Raw genomic sequence first — 19,778 nt, forward strand, 5'->3', positions numbered from 1 at the left:
TTTATATTTTATATAAAAAAAGATGTCAAATATTCCTCTCATTTCTTTTCAACCATAGATGTGATATATATAACTCATTCGCTTTAGATTTTCTATTTTAATTGTTCAATGGGTATAAGATTAATCGGTAACATTAGAGAGATTATAAATTTTATTTCATGATTTCGTACATATAAAATTTCAAAAAAAAAAGTGATAGTCTCTAGCGGATTGGCACCAGAAACCATGGCTATATACCTTTTGATACATCCGTGCACTAGAGCAGCCGAGTTATAGCGATTTCGGGCTAGGTGCCATCAGAGTGGGAGAGCTATACGTCGGCCAGGACTGAACACTGCGTCAGAAATACCTACAAAAGATACCCCGACGTTCAAGTCAATAATAAGTTTCAGTGAGTATATCAAATAAACATGAAACTGAGAGAAGAACCCAATCCTTAGCCGAGAATATGAGTTCGGCTTTATAGACGTTGTTTTATCCGTTTGCTGTAGATAAGTCCGAGTTTGTAGGTTGGTTATCGTATTCTGTTTTGGTGATCAGATTTATTGAGCACATTTCTTATTTTCAAATAAGTGGGTCCGATCTTATTTGTTTATGTTCCAAGCTTTTTGGGCAGCCAGGTATGTGGTGACGTATCATAGCCCCCAAGCTTGCCTTGGTTTGGACAGAACAAAGGCGAGCTTTTTCTTCGATCATGTCATATACCTCGGCCAAGGATTCGTTTTTGCGTCTGTGTCCTTCAGCCCCCAAGCTCAGCTTAGTTCTGTGCGTGGATTTGAAACGTTTGCTGCATTTAATGCTTGCTTTGCTCTTTGTGCTTTAATGAGTGATTGATTTGATTTGTGCTGCGAATTTCAAGATGCCCCTGACCATGTGATTGGTTGAGTTTTGATCGTGGGCTTTTTTGATGGCTCGAATTGGAACATAACGCTTCATACGTAACTGCTCTAGTCACTATGTAATAAACGTGTTTGCAACCTTTGGTTTTTTGTATTTGGGGATTCTACGTTTTAAAAAAAAATGAGCAAAAAAGGTGAGTGTTGATTCACGTCTCTGCTCCTTCTTTCTTTCTTATTTTGGTTTCCTTTACTTTGTTTCATGGAAGAGGAAAAGGCTGGTGTTGGTGAGAGTGACCTCTATGGCTGGATTGATGCTAAGGTTAGGGGTTATGTTTCGCAATTTAGTGATAGGGAGTCAGTTGATGTGCTAGGTTCTAATGCATGGGTTAGGAGTGGTAGTGGTATTAGGATAGAAATACTTCCCTATGATAGTGGTGATCGTGTCTTCCACCGTCGCGATGATTGGGCCTTTTTCTACATGTATAGCTGCTTGTTTATTGAGTTAGGAATTAGGCTTCCCTTTACTGATTTTGAATGTGGCGTTCTTTACTGGTTGAACTGTGCTCCTAGTCAGCTTCATCCTAACTCGTGGGGGGTTTGTGAGAGCTTTCGAGATTTTGATGGATTTCCTTAATCATCCTCCGTTTCTTAGGCTCTTTTTCTCGTTATTCCAGGCTAAAGGGGTTGGTCGTGGGGTATGGGTTTAATCTGAGCAGTTATCCTCGTCTTGCTATCTTTGGTCTTTATAAATCTTCTTTTAAAGATTTTAAGACCATGTTTGTTAAGGTTAGGAGCATGCCCGAGGAGTTTCCCTTCTACCTAAACGAGTACCTTATGGAGAAATTCCCTTTGTCGTGGTGTCCTGAGCCGATGCAAGTTTTGGAAGTGGATGATAGGTTGGTTAATGACTAGATTATAATGGAGTTTTTGTTTGAGATGTTGGATCCGAAAGGGCTGTTGTTCGTATCTGAGATGTTGAAATGGGATACCGATAGGCAAGTTGTTCTGAATTACCTAGGTAATTTATTTTTTGTTGCTTTGTTGTTGTGTTTCGTTTGGTTTGTTTTGATGTTGCCGGTTTTTGTGTAGGTGACAAGGCTCCTACTATCACTACTGCCGGGCTGAAGTCATTTTTTAATCAGCGGAAAAAAGGGGAGAAAGAAGGATCAACTACGAATGTCGAGAAGGGTCCTGCGTTTCAACCTGATCCGACCTACAAGCCGAAGCGAAAAAGGGGTCATGTGAAAGGGAAAATTGTTGAGACTTTTTTGGAGAAAGGGGATTCGTCTATGGAGCTTCAGATGGTGGAATCGGCGTATGAGTCTCAAAAAAAAGTTGCACTTGTTATCTAGGGGACATGTATACTCGGTCTCTGTGGGGTAAACTGTATCCCTTTTCTGTTATGACTGATGAGCTTTGCTGCTTTCCTGGTGACATGAAGATGATTAATGAAGTCGGACATGTTGGGATGAGTCGTTTCTTGTAGGTGAGGAATTAAATTTGCTTTATTGTTTGTAATTTATGCTGTTTGACTCTCTGTCTTTGTTGTAGGTGATTGGTGCGCGAATTGTGGCTGTCGGAAGGGCCCAAGAACTTGCTTTCAAGAAGGAGCGCAAGGTCGCCTTGGATGTTGCCGGGTTATCCTCGGCTGTACAAGAGAAAGAGAAAACCATTTCTGAGTTATCTTCCTCTCTGAGTTTGAAGGAGACGGAGCTTGTTGAGGAGAGACGTCTTTAACTTACTTCTGCTGAACAAGTTAAGACTATTAAGGATGAGAATGATCGTTTGGAGTCAAGGATTAAGGAGTTAGAGAATGAGGTTTACGACGCCTTTGCGCAAGGCTTTGATCGAGCCGTGTCTTAGGTGAAGGTGTTATTTCCTGAGTCTGATGTTACAAAGCTAGATGCGACTAAGGTGGTTGTCAATGACGAACTTATAGATGATGAGGCTGCTGCTGGAGATGATAGCGAGGAGTCCAGCATTGGTGATAAGGCAGACTAGGCTTTTTCATTTATGTTTCATTTTGTAAACTTATGTATGGCTCTTTGGCCTTGGACATGTGTTTAGCTCTGTTTATTTTGCATTTTGGATATTCCTGAGTATTATGCTCGGCTTATGTTTGTTGGTTTCCGAGTATGAAGCTCGGTTTGTTTTGACTGTTAGCTTTTTTATTATAAGATATGTTAGCTATCAGGATTATGATAATCCAAATGGTTTGTTTGCAATAGTAATGACTTTTGTACAATGATTTGTGGCGTCCGGTCTCGTTAAAACCCTCTTCGAGTAAAACCCATGTAGTTTGGAAAAAACCTTCGAAGGGGAAAAAGAGCACCTTCATCCGCGGATTTATAGTATGTATTATAATTGATATTTCCTTAGTGAGGAAACATTCCATGTTCCTAGAACTTGATCTCCTCTTAGGGTTTCTAGCTTATAAGCCCCCTTACCGAGATTCTTAAATACTCGGAGCAATCCCTCCTAATTTGCTGCTAATTTTCCATGTGCTGGAGGTTTCTGTGCTTCTTCTGTTCGTCTGAGTACGAGATATCCCTCATTGAAGGATCTGTGAGTCACTCTTTTGTTGTGTCTTTGTTCTATGAACTTTTTCATAGCTCGTTGCCTTATGCCTGATATGTCTCTTTCTTCTTCCACGAGGTCTAGCTCGGTTGTTCGAGCTTGCAAGTTGTTTTGTTGATTGTAAAACTCGGTCCTTATCGTTGGGATGCTGACCTCCACTGGGATTAGTGCTTCTGCACCATATACCAGCTTGAAAGGAGTTTCTCCTGTAGCAGATTGGATTGTAGTATTGTAACTCCATAAGATTTATGGAATGAGGTTGGCCCACTCGCCCTTGGCCTCACCGAGCTTTTTCTTTAAACCCTGCAAGATAATTCTATTAGCTTATTCAACTTGCCTGTTGGTTTACGGGTGCTCGACTGAGCTGAAATAATGTGTAATGTTGAAATTTGTTAGGAAAGAAGCGAGTTTATGGTCTGTAAATTGTCTCCCGTTATTCAAGATTATCTCTCTCGGGATGCCATACCTACATATGATATTTTTCCATATGAAAGATCTCACCTTTTCTGCCGTTATGTGTGCTACTGGTTGTGCTTCTATCCACTTAGAGAAATAGTCTATTGATATTAGAAGGAACTTTACCTGGCCTGACGCTTTCAGAAAAGATCCGAGGATGTCCAGTCCCCACCTATCGAAAGGCTAGCATACCTCTATAGTGTCAAGCTTTTCGGCTGAGATTCCTGAAACGGTGGCGTGCTTTTGACAATTGTCCTATGCCTTGACTTTTGAAATACAATCTCTTTTGATCGTTGGCCAGTAGTACCCTGTTTGTAATATTTTGGCGGCCAGTTCTCGGCCCCCGACGTGGTTTCCACAAACCCCTTCATGGGTTTCTGGCTCCTCGTTTGGTACGGCGCCTGTATTAATGTAATCGAGTAAAGGTGTTCACCAATCATGTACCTGCATGATGCTTAAAATTATATCCTGCTCAAAACTCGGCTTATCAAGTGTTAGTTGGGACAGCACTGGTGTGTTTTCCGTTTGCCTTGTTGTGGCTAATTTGGATAACACATCGGCTCTGGTGTTTTGTTTTTGGTTTACATGGATAATATCAAATTTACCGAATTTTGAGATAAGATCCTTCGTTATGAGCTAATATTTCTCTAAAAAATGATCTTTTATCTGGTACTCGCCCTTGATTCGATGCACTACTAGTGAAGAGTCACAATAAACTGTTATCCGAGGTATCTTTAGCTGTTGCGCAAGTTTCAGTCTTTGCTAGTATAGCCTCATATTCCGCTTGGTTATTACTTGCGTTGAAGCATAATTGTAGTGATTGCTCGGCTATTACTTTGTCTCCCTCCTTTAGCAATATCCCTGCTCCACTGCCTTCTCTGTTTGATGCTCCATCTACATGTATACTCCAACTGGCTCCTGTATGTTGTGTTTCATTAGTCATCTCTGATACAAAGTCGGCAAGTACTTGTGATTTCAGAGTTTTCCTTGATTCATACTGAATGTCGAACTCGGAGAGTTCGACGGAGCACTTGATTAATCGTCTAGCAAGCTTGGGTCTGGTTAATATCTGCCTTAGGGGTTGGTTTGTACGTACTATTATTGTGACTCTGGATGTAGTGTTGTAATCTCCTTGCCGAGGTGATTAATGCCAGCGCCAGCTGTTCTATTTTCGGGTACCTTGTTTTTGTTGGTTGTAATACCCTACTAATGAAGTATACTGGGCTTTGCGTTTTTCCTGTTTCAATCACTAGAACCGAGCTTATAGCATGGTTAGATTCTAATAAGTATAAATGCAATGGTTTACCTATTTCTGGTCTCTGGAGTATTGAGGGTGATGTTAAGAGCTGTTTGAGCTCCATAAAAGAATTTTCACATTCCTCTATCCATGTGAATTTCTTATTCTTAGAGAATGTTTGGAAGAAATGATAAGATCGGTTTGTCACTGCATGTAGGAAGCGTGACAGGGCGGCTACTCTTCCTGCCAACTGTTGGACCTCTTTTATTGTCTTCGAGCTTGCCATGTTCAGTATTGGATTGTATTTTTCTGGGTTTGCTTCGATCCCTCGTGAAGTGAGCATGAAGCCAAGGAATTTTTCTCTTTGAACTCCAAAGGCGCATTTATCTGAGTTGAGCCTCATATTGTATGCTCAGACTTGATTGAAGACTTCTAACAAGTCGTCGCAATGTGAACCTTGTTCAGGCATTTTTGCTACTATATCATCTACATAAATTTTCATATTCCGACCTATTTGTTGTCGAAAGACCTTATCCATTAGTCTTTGATATGTCGCCCCTGCATTCTTTAAACCAAAAGACATCACCTTGTAACAAAAATTTTCATGTTCTGTTATAAAAGCTGTTTTTCTTTGGTTCTCTGGGTGCATTAGGATCTGGTTGTAACCAGAGTATGCATCCATAAAACTTAAGCTTTTGAAACCAGAAGCATTATCTACTAATTTATCATGCAAGGTAATGGGTAAGCATCTTTAGGGCAAGCTTTATTTAAATTTGTAAAGTCGACGCACATGCGCTATTTACCTGAGTTTTTCCTTACCATTACCACATTTGAAAGCCATGTGGTGAAGCGGATCTCTCTGATGAAACCTACGTTGAAGAGTTTTTTGGTTTCTTCTAGTGCTGCTTGTTTTTTCTCTTCTTCGAGGTTTCTTTTCTTTTGTGCCACTGGTCGGATTGCCTTGTCAATTGCTAACTTGTGGCAGATAACTTCTGGACTTATTTCAGGCATGTCATCTGGCGTCCATGTAAATAGATCGGTGTTCTGCTGCAGTATTTCTATGAGTTTTGTTCGTTCTTCCCCCTCCAGTGCTTCTCCGATGTGTGTGTACTGCTTTTCATTGGCTGTTAGTGTTACTCGGTGGAGATTGTCCATTGGCTGTGGTCTTTTGCTGAAATCCTCCCTTGGATCAAGCTCGGATAATGTTAAGATCTCGGCAGTATTGTGGATTGCTTGGACTTACGGCCGAGCTGTTTGTTTTGTCTGGCTTTGCTTTAGACTGGCATTGTAGCATTGCCGAGCTTCTTGGTGATCGGTATACATTTTTGCTATCATGTTTTCCTGCACAGGAAACTTAACACGCAGGTGTAAAGTAGACACTACTGCCCTGAATATATTCAAGGCAGGTCTTCCGATGATAATATTATAAGGGGTATAACAGTCTACTATTAAATATTGGATATCAATGGATTTTGACATAGGGTCTTCTCCCATTGTTGTCTTTAACCATATGTATCCTATGATGGGGACCCTTTTTCCAGAGAACCCAATCAGCTCTCCAGAGAAAGGTTGCATTGTTTTTTCTAATAACTTCATCTTTTTGAAAGTAGAATAATATAAAACATCAGCGCTACTACCTGGGTCTCGTAGTGTCTTTCTTACCAACAGTTCCCCGACTTGAATGGAGATTATTACCGGGTCATCAAGGTTAAGGCTTGCCGAATGCCAACTTAAAGTCTGATTGATTGAATGATATCGTGACGTCTAGGTCCTCTTCTTTCTTTGGGTGCAGTGTTCCTTCGATTGCCAACATTGCTCTGTAGCTTCGTTTTCTGGCCAACGTTGTTTCACCTCCACCTGCGTAGCCTCCTGATATGTGGTTGATGATCCCTCTTAGCGGGTTAGGTATTGTCTGTTTCCCTTTGTCCTTATCTGTTGGCGCTTGTTGGTGTTCATCCATATCCGAGCTGGTTGCTTTGGTTTTACGTCATTCGACGTATTTGTCTAGGAGTCCTTGGCGTGCCAGTCATTCGAGCAGGTCTTTGGCGACGATGCAGTCGTCGGTAGTATGTCTGAACTTTCAATGAAAGGCGCAATGTTTGCTTCTATCCACGAACCTTTGATCCTGGTAACTTCCTGTCCGGGCTGGTGGTTTTACTATTTTGGCGTTGAGAATCTCCTTGATGATGTTCTCCCTTTTGGTGTTGAACCTAGTGTAAGTGTTGAATTTGGATGTGAGTTTGAAGGGCTTCTTCGACCCCTTATTGATTGGTGGTCTGAAAATTTTTTTTATCATCTCTTCTGTGTGGTTGTTTGTCTGTTTTTTGGGCTTCACGGAGCTCTTCAATCTCCATCTGACCTGCAGCCCTTTCTCGGAATTCTTCTAGGGTCTTTGGTTTAGTTACTGCAATCGTCTCTCGGAATTTTCCCGGATCCAAGTCTTGGATCTCCATGGTTGCTTTAGCGAACCGAGTCATTAGTCCTTCAGGCTTTCGTGTTGCCCTTACTTGATGGTGCCTAGATAGTCTGACCCGTGCACATATTTTGGTGATGCAGCAAAGTGATCGATGAAAGACCTCGCCAGCCCCTCAAAGGAGGAAATTGAACCTGCAGATAGCTTAGAAAACCAGAGTAATGCAGCACCGTCAAGATAAGTAGGAAAAGCTCGGCAGAGCACAGGTTCATTGTTAGCACCGTTAAAAAATATCATAGATTGAAATTTCTTAACATGAGCCCGGGGGTCACCGAACCCCTTGTATGGCTCAAGGGCGGTGGGTAATACGAAATTTTTCGGCATCTAGAAGTTGGTGATCTCCTCGGAAAAAGGGTTGTCCAAAGTCAACTTTTCTTTCGGCGGGCTGATGTTCAGGGGATCTGTGTTGCCCTGAACCGAGCTTTTGGAGCTTCCTTCCTCGAGTTTTCCATTGTTATGGGCGGACAGTTCAGCTATCCTCCGTACTTCTGCCTGTAGCTCGGCAATCTGTGCTAGGAGCTCTGTCTGCGTTAGTTGTGGGACCCCGTTATCGGCCATGTTTGGTGATTGGGAACCATGCAAAATAAAGTAGAAAACTAGGCGAAGAAAATAGTGGGTTAGATCAGGGCCCCACGGGGGCGCCAAGTGATACGTCCGTGCACTAGGGCAGCCGAGTTATAGTAATTCTGGGCTGGGTGCCGTCATAGTGGGAAAGCTATATGTCAGCCAGGACTGAACACCGCGGCGGGAATACCTACAAAAGATACTCTGACGCTCAAGTCAATAATAAGTTTCAGTGAGTATATCAAATAAACATGAAACTGAGAGAAGAACCTGATCCTTAGCCGAGAATATGAGTTCGGCTTTATAGACGTTGTTTCACCTGTTTGTTGTGGATAAGTCCGAGTTTGTAGGTTAGTTATCGTATTCTGTTTTAGTGATCAAATTTGTTGAGCACGTTTCTTATTTTCAAATAAGTGGGCCCGATCTTATTTGTTTATGTTCCGAACTTTTTGGGCAGCCGAGGTATGTGAGGTATGTGGTGACGTATCACCTTTCATTTGAGTCTCTAATGCCATTGATATTTCCTGCCAAATATGAAGAAAAAGGTAGGTGTTAGGAGAAACCCAAATTTTAAATGATCTAATATATTGATTGGAAGTTGAAACCGTTAAAATTGCAAGTGTGAAGTGTATGAAATTAATCCCACATTAAAAAAAATAAGGAAGAGTAAGGAGTTTATAAGATAAAAAACTTAATATCTTAAGGTTTTGAGTTGGATGTGGTGTGATAGTGTCACTAATAAAGCATTAAGAGTTTCTATAATGATAGAGAGTATATCAGCCAGGTACACTAATTCAGATATTGCTAAGCTCTGTGAAGGATTGGATCACAGGAGCAGTAGAAGCAAATGCAGAATTGCGTGTAGTACAAGCTTCAATTTGGTCACCATCTCTGAAGGGTCCATACCAATGCTCAAAGAATATTCTAATACTCCGCATCGTCATCTTTGCAATTGAATTATCAACAATATTGAGAAGCTGAATAATAATCCTAATCCGAGACTGAAAATCTTGTGGACTGACCTAGCAATACTCCAACTCTAACAATTTATCCTTCTTTTGCCACACAGCAACATAACATCCGGAAGATTCATAAGCAAAGGCAGCAAGTCCAGTATTAGTCCCTCCCACTCTGATCTCAACCGTGCTGTAACGCGTAGCAGCGTCGCATCCGGTGGTGGGATTCAAGTGAATTGATTTGTATTCGGTGAGCAAGGGTGGGGCATTTAGTCTGCCAATCGAATAGTTGAACCTGCCAATCTTGGTATGCTTGAGGCACAAGAAACTTGGCAGTTCAATTGGCTTGCCTTGGTTACTAAATTCTGCTCCAAATCCATTCCATTCACCAGAGACTCTTTCCGCAAACTGTGACCACACTTCCATGCTTTATAATGTATAATTTTATATCAATGCTAAACAACAAATAGGTAATAGTAGAATTCATCCGTTATCTAAGGATACAAGAACTAAATGCAGCAAAAGCACCAAAAAATGTTTATGTGATATAACTTGACATGGAAAAGGAATATTGAAATGAAATGAGAGGTGGCTGAGATTATTATGGAATGCAAAAAATGGGATGCACCTGGTGAGGGGGTAAGAAGCATCAAGCATAGAGGGCGGGTTAGGGGGAAACGACGTCGTTGAGTCGAAGGATAAGAATATGAAGAGGAAGAGGAGATGTTTTTTTTTAATATTAGAATGTGCACATTTTGTTGTGGTAGAACGGCTATTGGAGGATCACGCTCTCCTCCGTTGATAATCTAGTAATGATTTAGGTTCATTTGAAATTAATGTTAACAATTAGTAATTTAACAGAGTTAACCTTAAGTTAAAGTTTGACTAGTTTGTCCTTTTATGGTAGGTCGGTAGTTTGTTCCTTCAAAAATTCAAAGTATCGTTGTTTATCATTTATATCCATCCCATGGTATACTTTTTATATAGTAAAGTCAAATTCTTTCTACAAATTGGTCGTCTATAAAAATGAATGCCACTTTGTAACATATCAACCAAAATGGATCACCACCATGGTTATATCTCTTCTGCTTTAGTTTCTAATGCCAATGAGATTTCCTGTCCAAGATAAAGTGAAGAGAAGAGTGGATGTCAGAATACATACAAGTTTGATAACAAGAAACAAAAAATTCATTTTCAGGGCTGCCAAATTTCCTAAGCTCTTTAAATATTGTTGTTGAAAAATCACTAAAATATATATATTACACTTTACAACTTGCCTTGAGCTTAGCAGTGCTTGAGAATATGCAGCTTGATGTAATTGCGCGGCCATGATCGGAGATCCATCCCACTTCACTCAAAGTTCCACCATCATTGCTTTCTCTCAATGAACACCAGAGCTTCTTGGGAAGTAACATGTTGTTATCTCCATCTCTGACAGAGTTCAACACTTGATCATCTAAAAGCGGCCGAAAGCTCCCCTGAAGTTAAATAGAAAGGAGTTGCCAATGAAGCCAACAAAACATCAGGCATCAAAAGGGTACAAACTAAACTACAAACAGATCCTTGCACTCACAGTGTTCGAATCATCGAAAGTTGCAATAGCTTTAGATCCCTGCCAGACACCAGTAACTTCTGAAGCAGTCAATGGAGCAGTAGCAGCAAATGCAGAATCACGGATAGCACAACCTCCAAGTTGGTCACCATTTCTAAATGGTCCATACCACTGCTCACAAAATACTCTTATACTTTGCAGAACCATCTTTGTATTATCTGATACATTTATGTGCTGAATGATCCTAACCCGAGACTCACAATCTTGTGGACTGATCAAGCAGTACTCCAACTCTAACAAGCCATCTTTCTTGTCCCACAAGGCAACATAAGAACCACTGGATTGGTAAGCAAAGGCAGTGATTCCAGTATCGGCTCCTCCAACTTTCCTTTCGAGTCTGCCAGTCAAATACTTTAACCTCCCACTCTCTGTATGCTTCCGGTACCACAGTCTCAGGCAATTCAACCGGTTTCCCTTCATTGCTAAAATCAGCACCAAATCCATCCCATTCACCAGAAACTCTCTTGGCAAATTGTGACCACACTTCCATACCGTTGTCATGTACCTTGAGAGAAGTTGAACAGCCAAATTGGTACACAAACTATCTAATTTGCAGGAATACCAAAAGATAAAGACAACATAAATTTGAGTAACCATGGATATATGTTTATATCCATTATAACAGCATCAGGTCAGGTAATCAGTAATTAGTGATTAGTAGTTACAGAATAACAATCAGCAACAAAGTTTGATTAAGAACACAAAAGTTGAAAGATTCAGCCCAGTTACTTGTTTGGAGTCTTCCTTGGGCAGATCAAGCTGGACAGTATCTTTTACTGCTTGCTTGGCATCTTGATTGACTGCACATATCAAAGTTGTCCTGTTTTAGATTGAAACACGCTAATTCACTATCCACAGTTTCAGCAAGGTGGAAAACACCTATGTTTTTGGACACAATATAGTCTACATACATTTAACATTTTCACCTTTCCAATTTGACTCCCAAAAAACAAAAACCACATACCTTTTGGTCCTCCAACTGGGAAAACGCCCAAAGTTCCAATTTTGCAGCAGTAAAGAACCCTGAATTAGAGAAAAGATGCATCTTTTAAGCATAATCATAATCACTAAGAATAAGGAGGAGGAGGGAGGGAGAGAAATGAAGTACCTGGAAATGGGTAGAAGAAGAAGAAGACGAGATGGGGGAAGGACGTGGTTGATGAAGGGATGGAGGAGGATAGGAGGAAGTGGTGGTTGTGACAGAGAATGCTGCCATTGGTGATTGGTGGTTGGACGGAGGTTACACAGCCTCTGCTACTAGCCGCCTTATAGTGACCCTTCATATCCACCAAGATACTATATTCTCTTTTTTATTCTTATTCATAAAACCATTAAATTAATTTTCATCCAACCAAAAATGCCACTAAATAAGATCCACTGGAAAATCTTTCACATAATCCATAGCCTTTCTATGCCAAGTTTGGTACTTGGAATTTGAAGTTGTATATGGCTCTATGCCTATATATACCAAGCAATTTTAAATTTTTAAGACATTATGTAAATTCGTTCTCTACTTACTACTATTAAATTAAATATTAACTTATTTTAAATAAGATTTATAAATCATTTAATGGTAGATAGATACGAATTGATATAATGTTTCACAATAATGAATGAAAGTAAATTCTTACTTAAATTCTTTTAGTTGAAAAGATTATTTAATTATGTCGAAAGTAACTTTATACCATTGGTTGAACAGTTAATCCTTGATATAGTTAATAGTTTGTAGTATCACTAGTATGTATGGTATCTGATAATGTATGGCATCTCGTTTACATTTCGTTTCTACTAACACTGTAGGATTATTTGTGTTTATTTATCTTAGTTTCTTTTTATTTAAAGGAAAAGGAATAGTCAATGAGGAAGTTGAAGTCCCTTCTATGTTATTGAACTGCTAAAATTTGTTGTCCCTTTTGGAGTGTAAGTGGGACAACATAATACTTTTCCTCTAAACTTATCGAATTATTGGTTCACTTGTTCTCATGCAACACATCACAGTGAGGTTCTAAAACGGGAGCAGAGTTTCACCAAGTTTCTCAAGTATGAATTTGCCATTCAAAGGACACATGATGATTTAATTAACCCACTGAAACACGAATATTACAGCAGCTTTACACAGACAAAAACTAGGAGCAAGTGATTAAGCGAAGACATATTACAATATGCTCTTTAACTAGTTTAAGACATCAAGCTTGATGTGTTATTGGTTCATAAACAAGTCTTTTTCTCTTGGCTAAAACTTTACAATAATATACCAACAACCATTCCAAGTTCCAACACTAGCTTTTTGTAACATCAGCTAGAAGCCTAGAAGACATGCGTGCTAATTTATATCATCAGTGCAGGGAGCCTAATGAGCTGCAACCGGCACGCCGGGTTTCTCGGTCAGGCTCTTGATGTATTCCTTTCTAGCAGGGTTGTCCTCTTGAGGTCGATTATATGCAGTCCATACCGGCTCCCCCATAAACAACCTCATTAACTGTGTACACAAACAAATACAAATCAGCACAATATAGCAACTAATAATCAACCAAGAAATGTTTGTTGCAACTTTATTCTATTCAAACTAACTTCAAATTGCATCATGAATCTTTACATTAAGGATTGCTCACATGAAGATGTCTTCATATGATAATGATAACTAAGATGTTGATACAACTTATATTAAACAGTTTAGTCAAACATGTCAAGCTATCTAATAGTTTTCGTCTATAATCTTCGCATAAGACATCTTCATGGGAGTAGTCAGCCTGCATTAAAGTGATGATTGTGATTAGCGCGACGGACTTTCATACCTTCACATAGTTACTAGTGTCTAGAGTGAACCGATGGTAGATTCCAGCAGGTAAAATGATGAGATCACCGGCCTTAATCCAAATGCGAATCCAGCGATCGTCCTTGTCCCGGACATCAAAGTAGCCGCTCCCTTCCAAACAATAACGAATCTCTTCATCCTGATGAATGTGCTCGGTGTAGAAGTTCTTCAACTTCTCTTCATAATTTTCCACTTTTTCTGGGCATAAATCAAGTATATCCTGCAGCATAATCAAGTCAATTCAGACAGACAGTGAACCCAGATACAGAAGAAATTCCCATGTACAAAGAAACACTATTTTGATATTCACAGAACATTAAAAACTTTTTTTTTTCATGTAATTGTATGAATAAAGAATGAATAAATAAAAAATGTACTGAAATTAGAGAAAGATAGTAGAGTATTACCATGTAATTGTATCCCCTGGTTTCTCTGATTTTGTTCAATTCCTGATCATCCTCATAGATATTGGGATTAAGCTTCCAGTACAAGACTCCTAATTCTGCAATTAAAATTCGTTAGTTTGATTGCATGGGATGTGAGAAAGAAGCAAAAGCAGAGGAAAGAAATTAAAGGGGACCTGATAATTGGTTTAAGGAAACAGAATGTTTGGGGTTGGTTTGGTGAGGAAGCCTTGGATCCTCATTGCTATCGTCCATGAACCATGCCTGCAACAGTATTTATATTATATTAATTATATTATTGATTATTGATAACAAAGTAATCGATTGAACCAAAGAGTAACAAAACTCACCTCAATCGCCATGACCTGACAGCAACAACGTTGTAGATGAGTGGCTTATTACTTGATTCTGGTGGAAGCCTCAGCGACCATATGTCATTTATTTATAGAACATGGAAATTAGGAAACAAATTATAATTATAATTATAAGCCCGAATATTTTATTTAGTGGTGTGTATAGTTTTGTAATTTTTGTTTTCCACCACCCATGAGAAATAATCTGCTTGTTTGTTTCTGCTGGCTTGTAAAATATGGCTTCCAATTTCTATTCTTTAACTTGATCTTTTCTTCATTTTAAATGGCTGAGAGCATTTCAAAGTGGCAGAATATCAAGTTTCATATCACAAGATAAAATAAAAGCAGGCCATATATTACTGCTACTTATGTAGTCGATAATACAAACAAAATACGTAATTTTGTTTGCACCAAGATAGTTAATAATGCATAAAAGCAAATTTTTCTAAGCACGTCTAAATATGTGAATTTTGTATTTATTTTATTTATTTTAAAAATACAGTTAATTGTGGTTCTATCACTAAATAAAACTAAAATATCACTTTATCAGAGAAGAGAAAAAGACCACTTGGGCTGGCACAAAAGCTATTAACAATTAACAAGGCAGCACAAATTTACACATCATATGTTCCGGGGAAAATGGCTGCTCCTGGCTCTACATTTTAAATCAGAAAACATCAAATACGAAATTCTGGAAGGGCGAAATTAGATGGCTGAAAATTACAAAATTGATCAGGTAAGAGGGACACGTCTATCCTAAACAAAAAACATTGATCGTCTAGCATTTTTTTTCTTTTTTTTGGGTACAGTGTCTAGCAGTTAAAGAAACTAAAATTGACCACTCTATGGGCAGCCCAATTCTTGCACAACAGGGTTCGTGCTCAGGCTCCTACAGGCTATGGTCTCTTCTCTTCAGTTATATAATGATGTGATCATCTGAATCACAACTCTGCACAATCTATCTAGTCTCCTTGAGTTTTAGCATTCTTGAACATCTGCAATGACAGAATCAACATAAATTAATGACAACCTTTTCAGCAACCAAGCATTAATGCTGAGTGGTTCATCACCAAATCTTTGCTTGGTTTACCATTTACTTTTTCATCACCGGCATAATATTATTTATTATCCTTGAAACCAGTCCCTTATTATTAACATTTCCTTAATGGGTAACCATCTTATCAGATAATCACTAAATATCAATATCAATAAGCACGATAAACTGATCGTTATGCTTGAAAGGTTCAATGTCATGTATATTGTTTATTAAAGGTATAAAGAAAAGATGGCAACTGACCTTTGTCATTGAGATCAATGGGAAGGCCAACTTTTAGCGGGTTGTCAGCCGAGCCACTGAAAGCAAGAGGCGGTCTAGGCTGTGGTGGGGAGCATGTGCTACTTCGGCTTGAATTGCCATTTGAGGTCTGGATTTTCGGTGGAAGCAAATACATCTCCAAGTTAGATGACGTTACCCCAGGCAATTTCTTGCCCTTCAATCTTCCCCTGCCAACAAAGGCAGAATAAATTAATGGGTTGTCACTAAAAATGAATAACACAATGGATGCAATTGAAATTAATGAAAAGAAATTATAGTTCAGTATTGCTGATACCTGTCTTTTCGCTTTTCACGATATCGTTGCAATGAAACTTGTCTGCTTGCCTGACCATCTAGATCTTGTCAAACAAAAGCAAGCAAAAACAATATTTAGGGTCTTAGAATTTGAGGTGTGAGCATGGACATGTGCTGTAATGCTGTTAGTTACATGAAATGTCTTCCTTCATACACATACCAATGTAGTAGATCAAATAAACAAAAATTCACTTTATCTTGTTCCATTACTCTTCAACATACAAAGGACACAAACTTCTAGCCAGGTAAACTAATATTGCCTAAACGCGTAAATGGGTAGCAATCTCATGGATTTGAAATTGGGTAATTCAATTTCAAAGCAGTTATAGAAGGCTTCAAAAATTCTGAAGACATATCCATACCAGCATCACGAGCTATGATTCCCTTCTCCCTGTAATGCAGAGGATATTCCATCATCTTATCTGTGGTAATTTGGAAAAACCAATGATTTGGTTGTCAATATCACAAAATGTAAATCTTAACATCTTTAATTTAATACAAAGCTAATCCAGGCTACCATAATTTTAAACTAGTCAAAGAAATTGAAACTTGTCCATTAAGAAGAGACAATGGCTCAGTAGCTGTAATTCTAAAATAGGCTTCAGATTGAATTTGGGCATCAGAATTATGATAGCATGACACACTCTTAAGAGAAACAATAAATGATATTGAATAGGTCAATTAAAAAGGCCTGCAAAATAACACCTCAAAACCTACTGGCTTGAACTCATTTGTGGTTTCTTCCCTCACTAAAGCACATCATTAGTGTTATATATCCTAGCTAAAATCACTTTTTGCATCTGATTTTTAGATCAAATGATGCATTCATTGAAGAAATTCCAGAAAATGATGCAATATCATCAAAGAAAAGTAATCCTACCGCCTCATGGAATTAATAGTGAATTAGAGCAGTCTTTGTACTAAATTTTCTACCTGCTTGAGCAACCTGCACCATTGTTGTATCAACAGGAACTGGGACATCCTTATCCAATGGTATGTGACAAGGAGAAACCCAGACTGTTGTATTTCTGTTTACAGGATCCTCCTGAGCAAATTGGACTGGACTTGCTGCAAGTTGCATGATAGCCTGTGCCTGCAAATCAAATTTGGCTCCATTGGAATGTGCAATTTGTTTGGATTTAAGGCCAGGCATTATACTAGAACATCATTACCTACCTTATCAGGTGAGACTCCATCATAGACATTCACCTTACCACAGTAGAATATCGTCATTTGCCCAACTCCGCTAGTTGCACATGCTCTATGACCATATTAATAAGTAATTAAGAACTTGAATCAGCAACACTAAAGGAATATTGGCATGTCTCCAATCATGCATACTTTATGTAAAATTTATTAAATCTTAGTTATTTCACATTTTAATTCTTAAGTAGTTGGTTCACTTTCTTGTGAAAAGTAATGTATGATGAAACTTGTGTTACAGTTTGCCACTATCCTGGATTCCTGGGTATAAAACTATAAATAGTACCAAAAAACAGTTTATCAATAAATCAACACTTAAAAGTAAAATCAGGAATGATGGTCAACAAAAGCATCAACGCAACACAACAAGTATGGAATGACGATTTTATTGGAGTTATGGGAATATCTAGATATGGCAGTAGCAGGTATGCAATTCATATGGTCGCTTGAGTTGATATCCATATGCTTACAAAATATAGCATTATCAAACCGTTGTCCCCCTCCTAATCCTGCTTAAAGAAAAAGTCCACATGATACAACCCAGAAACATCCAACACAACAATCGACCCTAAGCCATTAAATGACCTAGCTGAAATCGGGATCCTCGCACATAACTCATAAATACATCTAACAGTTTAAACTATCATTCATACTTAAATGGATGCAGACAAAATCTCTGTATACAAATGGCAGCAAAAGCACTCAGTTTCCTTACTGCTTCGCTAACAGGCAAATCACCGAACACATGAAGAAACAAACCAATGAAACGGATCACTTCTCCAAGCTAATACTGAAGTTGAACATCTATACAAATACTCTACCATGCTAAACATTTTCACCCAGAAATGCATCATGAATGATCTGGTTAACACGATGAGACACAAAAGAAAAAGGAGAAACAAACCTGGGGCTGACAACGTTGGTGTCATTGGTTTCAGTGGGTTTTTCGGGAGACGACGCAGATTTCTGAATGTCATCGGCAGCATGAAGAGCCGGATCTTCAGCGGGCGGAGCATCGTTCAAATCCCCCTAACACAGCAGTCCATGTCATATTCTCGGGAACCAAACAAAAAGGAAGAAAAAGCAAAAAGGTGTTGGGGGAAAAAGCGACACTCACTTGAGGCTGAGGCGGAGGCCGAGGTGGAGAGGTAGAATGGAGGGTGGGAACGACGGCGGGGGCGTCGTCGTTGGAGGGCTCGAGCAGCGCCTTCAGGGAAATGACCTGCTGAATTGCCTGCGATTTGTTCCACGAAGGCCTGCGCATCCCTGTACGGACACGTGTCCTTTTTTAAATTGTTAAAATTAAAATATTCCGTTCATCCATCCATCCATCCCAACAACAATAATTATTTTATTTAATTGCATTTCGAATGCAACGAAACACACAAAAATAGTAGCATTAACTTTGGTAAGAGAGAAGATATTTTGCACAAAAATTAAAAATAAGGGAAGATTTGGAAGCAGTTGCATCGGTTATTTTTGAGTGGCGGAAATGGTGGAGGACAAAAGGGGAATTTTGGGTGGCGGTGGCAGTGGCGGTGGCTGTGGCTGTGGGCCCTGCGCCGTTCATCGCTTGCCGCTCCTCCTCCTCCTTCTCCTCCTTACCATATAAATTAATTGACAGATGACTCCTCTTGCTGCTCTGTTTCTGAGTAGTAAGAAATTAAGAAGAAAAAGGAGAGAGAATGAGTGGTGGGTGATAAGTAGTGGGTATAGCAAGCAGTAGGAGCAGCAGTGAGAGTGAGAGTGAGAGTGATGAGTGCGAAGAGAAGTGAAGAAGAGAAGAAAACAAGAGAAAGGGGCAAAGAAAGAGGGACTACTGAGGAAGGAGTTGATGAGAGAAAGGGTGGGGGGGGCTTTGCTCTTTTGCAACTTGGGGTGAACCCTAAGCTGCCACGTATGCTCTCCTCTTCATTATTAAGTTCCCTAATCCCCTCCAACTCTCTTTTTAATCACCTCTACACCCTCTTCTTTTTTTTTTTCACTTCTTCCTAGCCTAATCTCACTTCACTATTTCTTCTCTTTTGGTTTTTTAAGTCTTTTAAGAGTTAAGACTTCATTATCTGTATGGTGTATCGACAGAAATACAACACTAAAATAGTTTCAATAATCTACCTCCAATATAGTACTACTTTTTATAAAACATCATAATCATTTATTTGTTACAAGAAGTAAATAATATTACTAAATTCTGTGTCTCTTTTTATAGATCATTTTGGTTTTGTTGAATGCATAATTATAAGGATTTTTTATTTTAATAAATAAAATAAATATAATATTTACGAAAAATAAATATATTTTAGAGAATTAGTTCTATAGACTTAATTTAGAATTCTATCCGTTTGTGCTAGGTTGGTATTAGTTTAGAACTCTGTCTGTACTATATTCTTAGTACTTATAAATTTAATGTTATTGTAGTATAATACTGTTTAGATTAATAAATTTTGATATTTTTATTTTATTAAAAATTTTAGACTTTATTTTGTTGTATTATATTATTTAATTTATAATAAAAGTAATAATAAAAATAATTAATCTTGAGACTTTTGAGAGATAAATATTATCAAAAGTGAAATTAATTTTTTAAAATGTTAAAAAATAATTTATAAGTTATAATTGATAGGATATAATTTAAATATTATTTTTTTGTCATTATTTA

At 38.6% G+C, this 19,778-nt stretch overlaps 2 protein-coding genes and 2 pseudogenes across 2 annotated transcripts; all 4 read right to left on the minus strand.

Moving 5' to 3' along the window:
• Nucleotides 1-8,940: 8,940 nt before the first annotated feature.
• LOC107466868 (uncharacterized) lies at nt 8,941-9,638 on the minus strand (annotated as a pseudogene).
• A 354-nt stretch (nt 9,639-9,992) lies between these two features.
• Nucleotides 9,993-12,041, minus strand: LOC107467097 (uncharacterized; annotated as a pseudogene).
• A 705-nt stretch (nt 12,042-12,746) lies between these two features.
• On the minus strand, nt 12,747-14,447 carry LOC107467062 (acireductone dioxygenase 1). Its single transcript, XM_016086091.3, has 5 exons — nt 14,284-14,447; nt 14,110-14,197; nt 13,937-14,031; nt 13,510-13,749; nt 12,747-13,193 (listed from the first exon to the last, which is right to left on the minus strand). Exons 1-5 carry the CDS (start codon nt 14,293-14,295, stop codon nt 13,065-13,067), a joined length of 564 nt encoding a protein of 187 aa, XP_015941577.1. The 5' UTR covers nt 14,296-14,447; the 3' UTR covers nt 12,747-13,064.
• A 413-nt stretch (nt 14,448-14,860) lies between these two features.
• On the minus strand, nt 14,861-18,385 carry LOC107467071 (protein TIFY 4B; the record flags this gene model as incomplete). The annotated part of the gene is given in 8 exon segments (XM_052254821.1): nt 14,861-15,281; nt 15,584-15,789; nt 15,897-15,960; nt 16,279-16,338; nt 16,850-17,009; nt 17,093-17,177; nt 18,024-18,148; nt 18,237-18,385. Coding segments are annotated over 8 exon segments (864 nt in total). The 3' UTR covers nt 14,861-15,264.
• Between the last annotated feature and the right edge of the window lie 1,393 nt (nt 18,386-19,778).

The sequence above is a fragment of the Arachis duranensis genome, chromosome 9 (assembly GCF_000817695.3).
Source record: "Arachis duranensis cultivar V14167 chromosome 9, aradu.V14167.gnm2.J7QH, whole genome shotgun sequence".
In the NCBI taxonomy this organism is placed as follows: Eukaryota; Viridiplantae; Streptophyta; class Magnoliopsida; order Fabales; family Fabaceae; genus Arachis; species Arachis duranensis.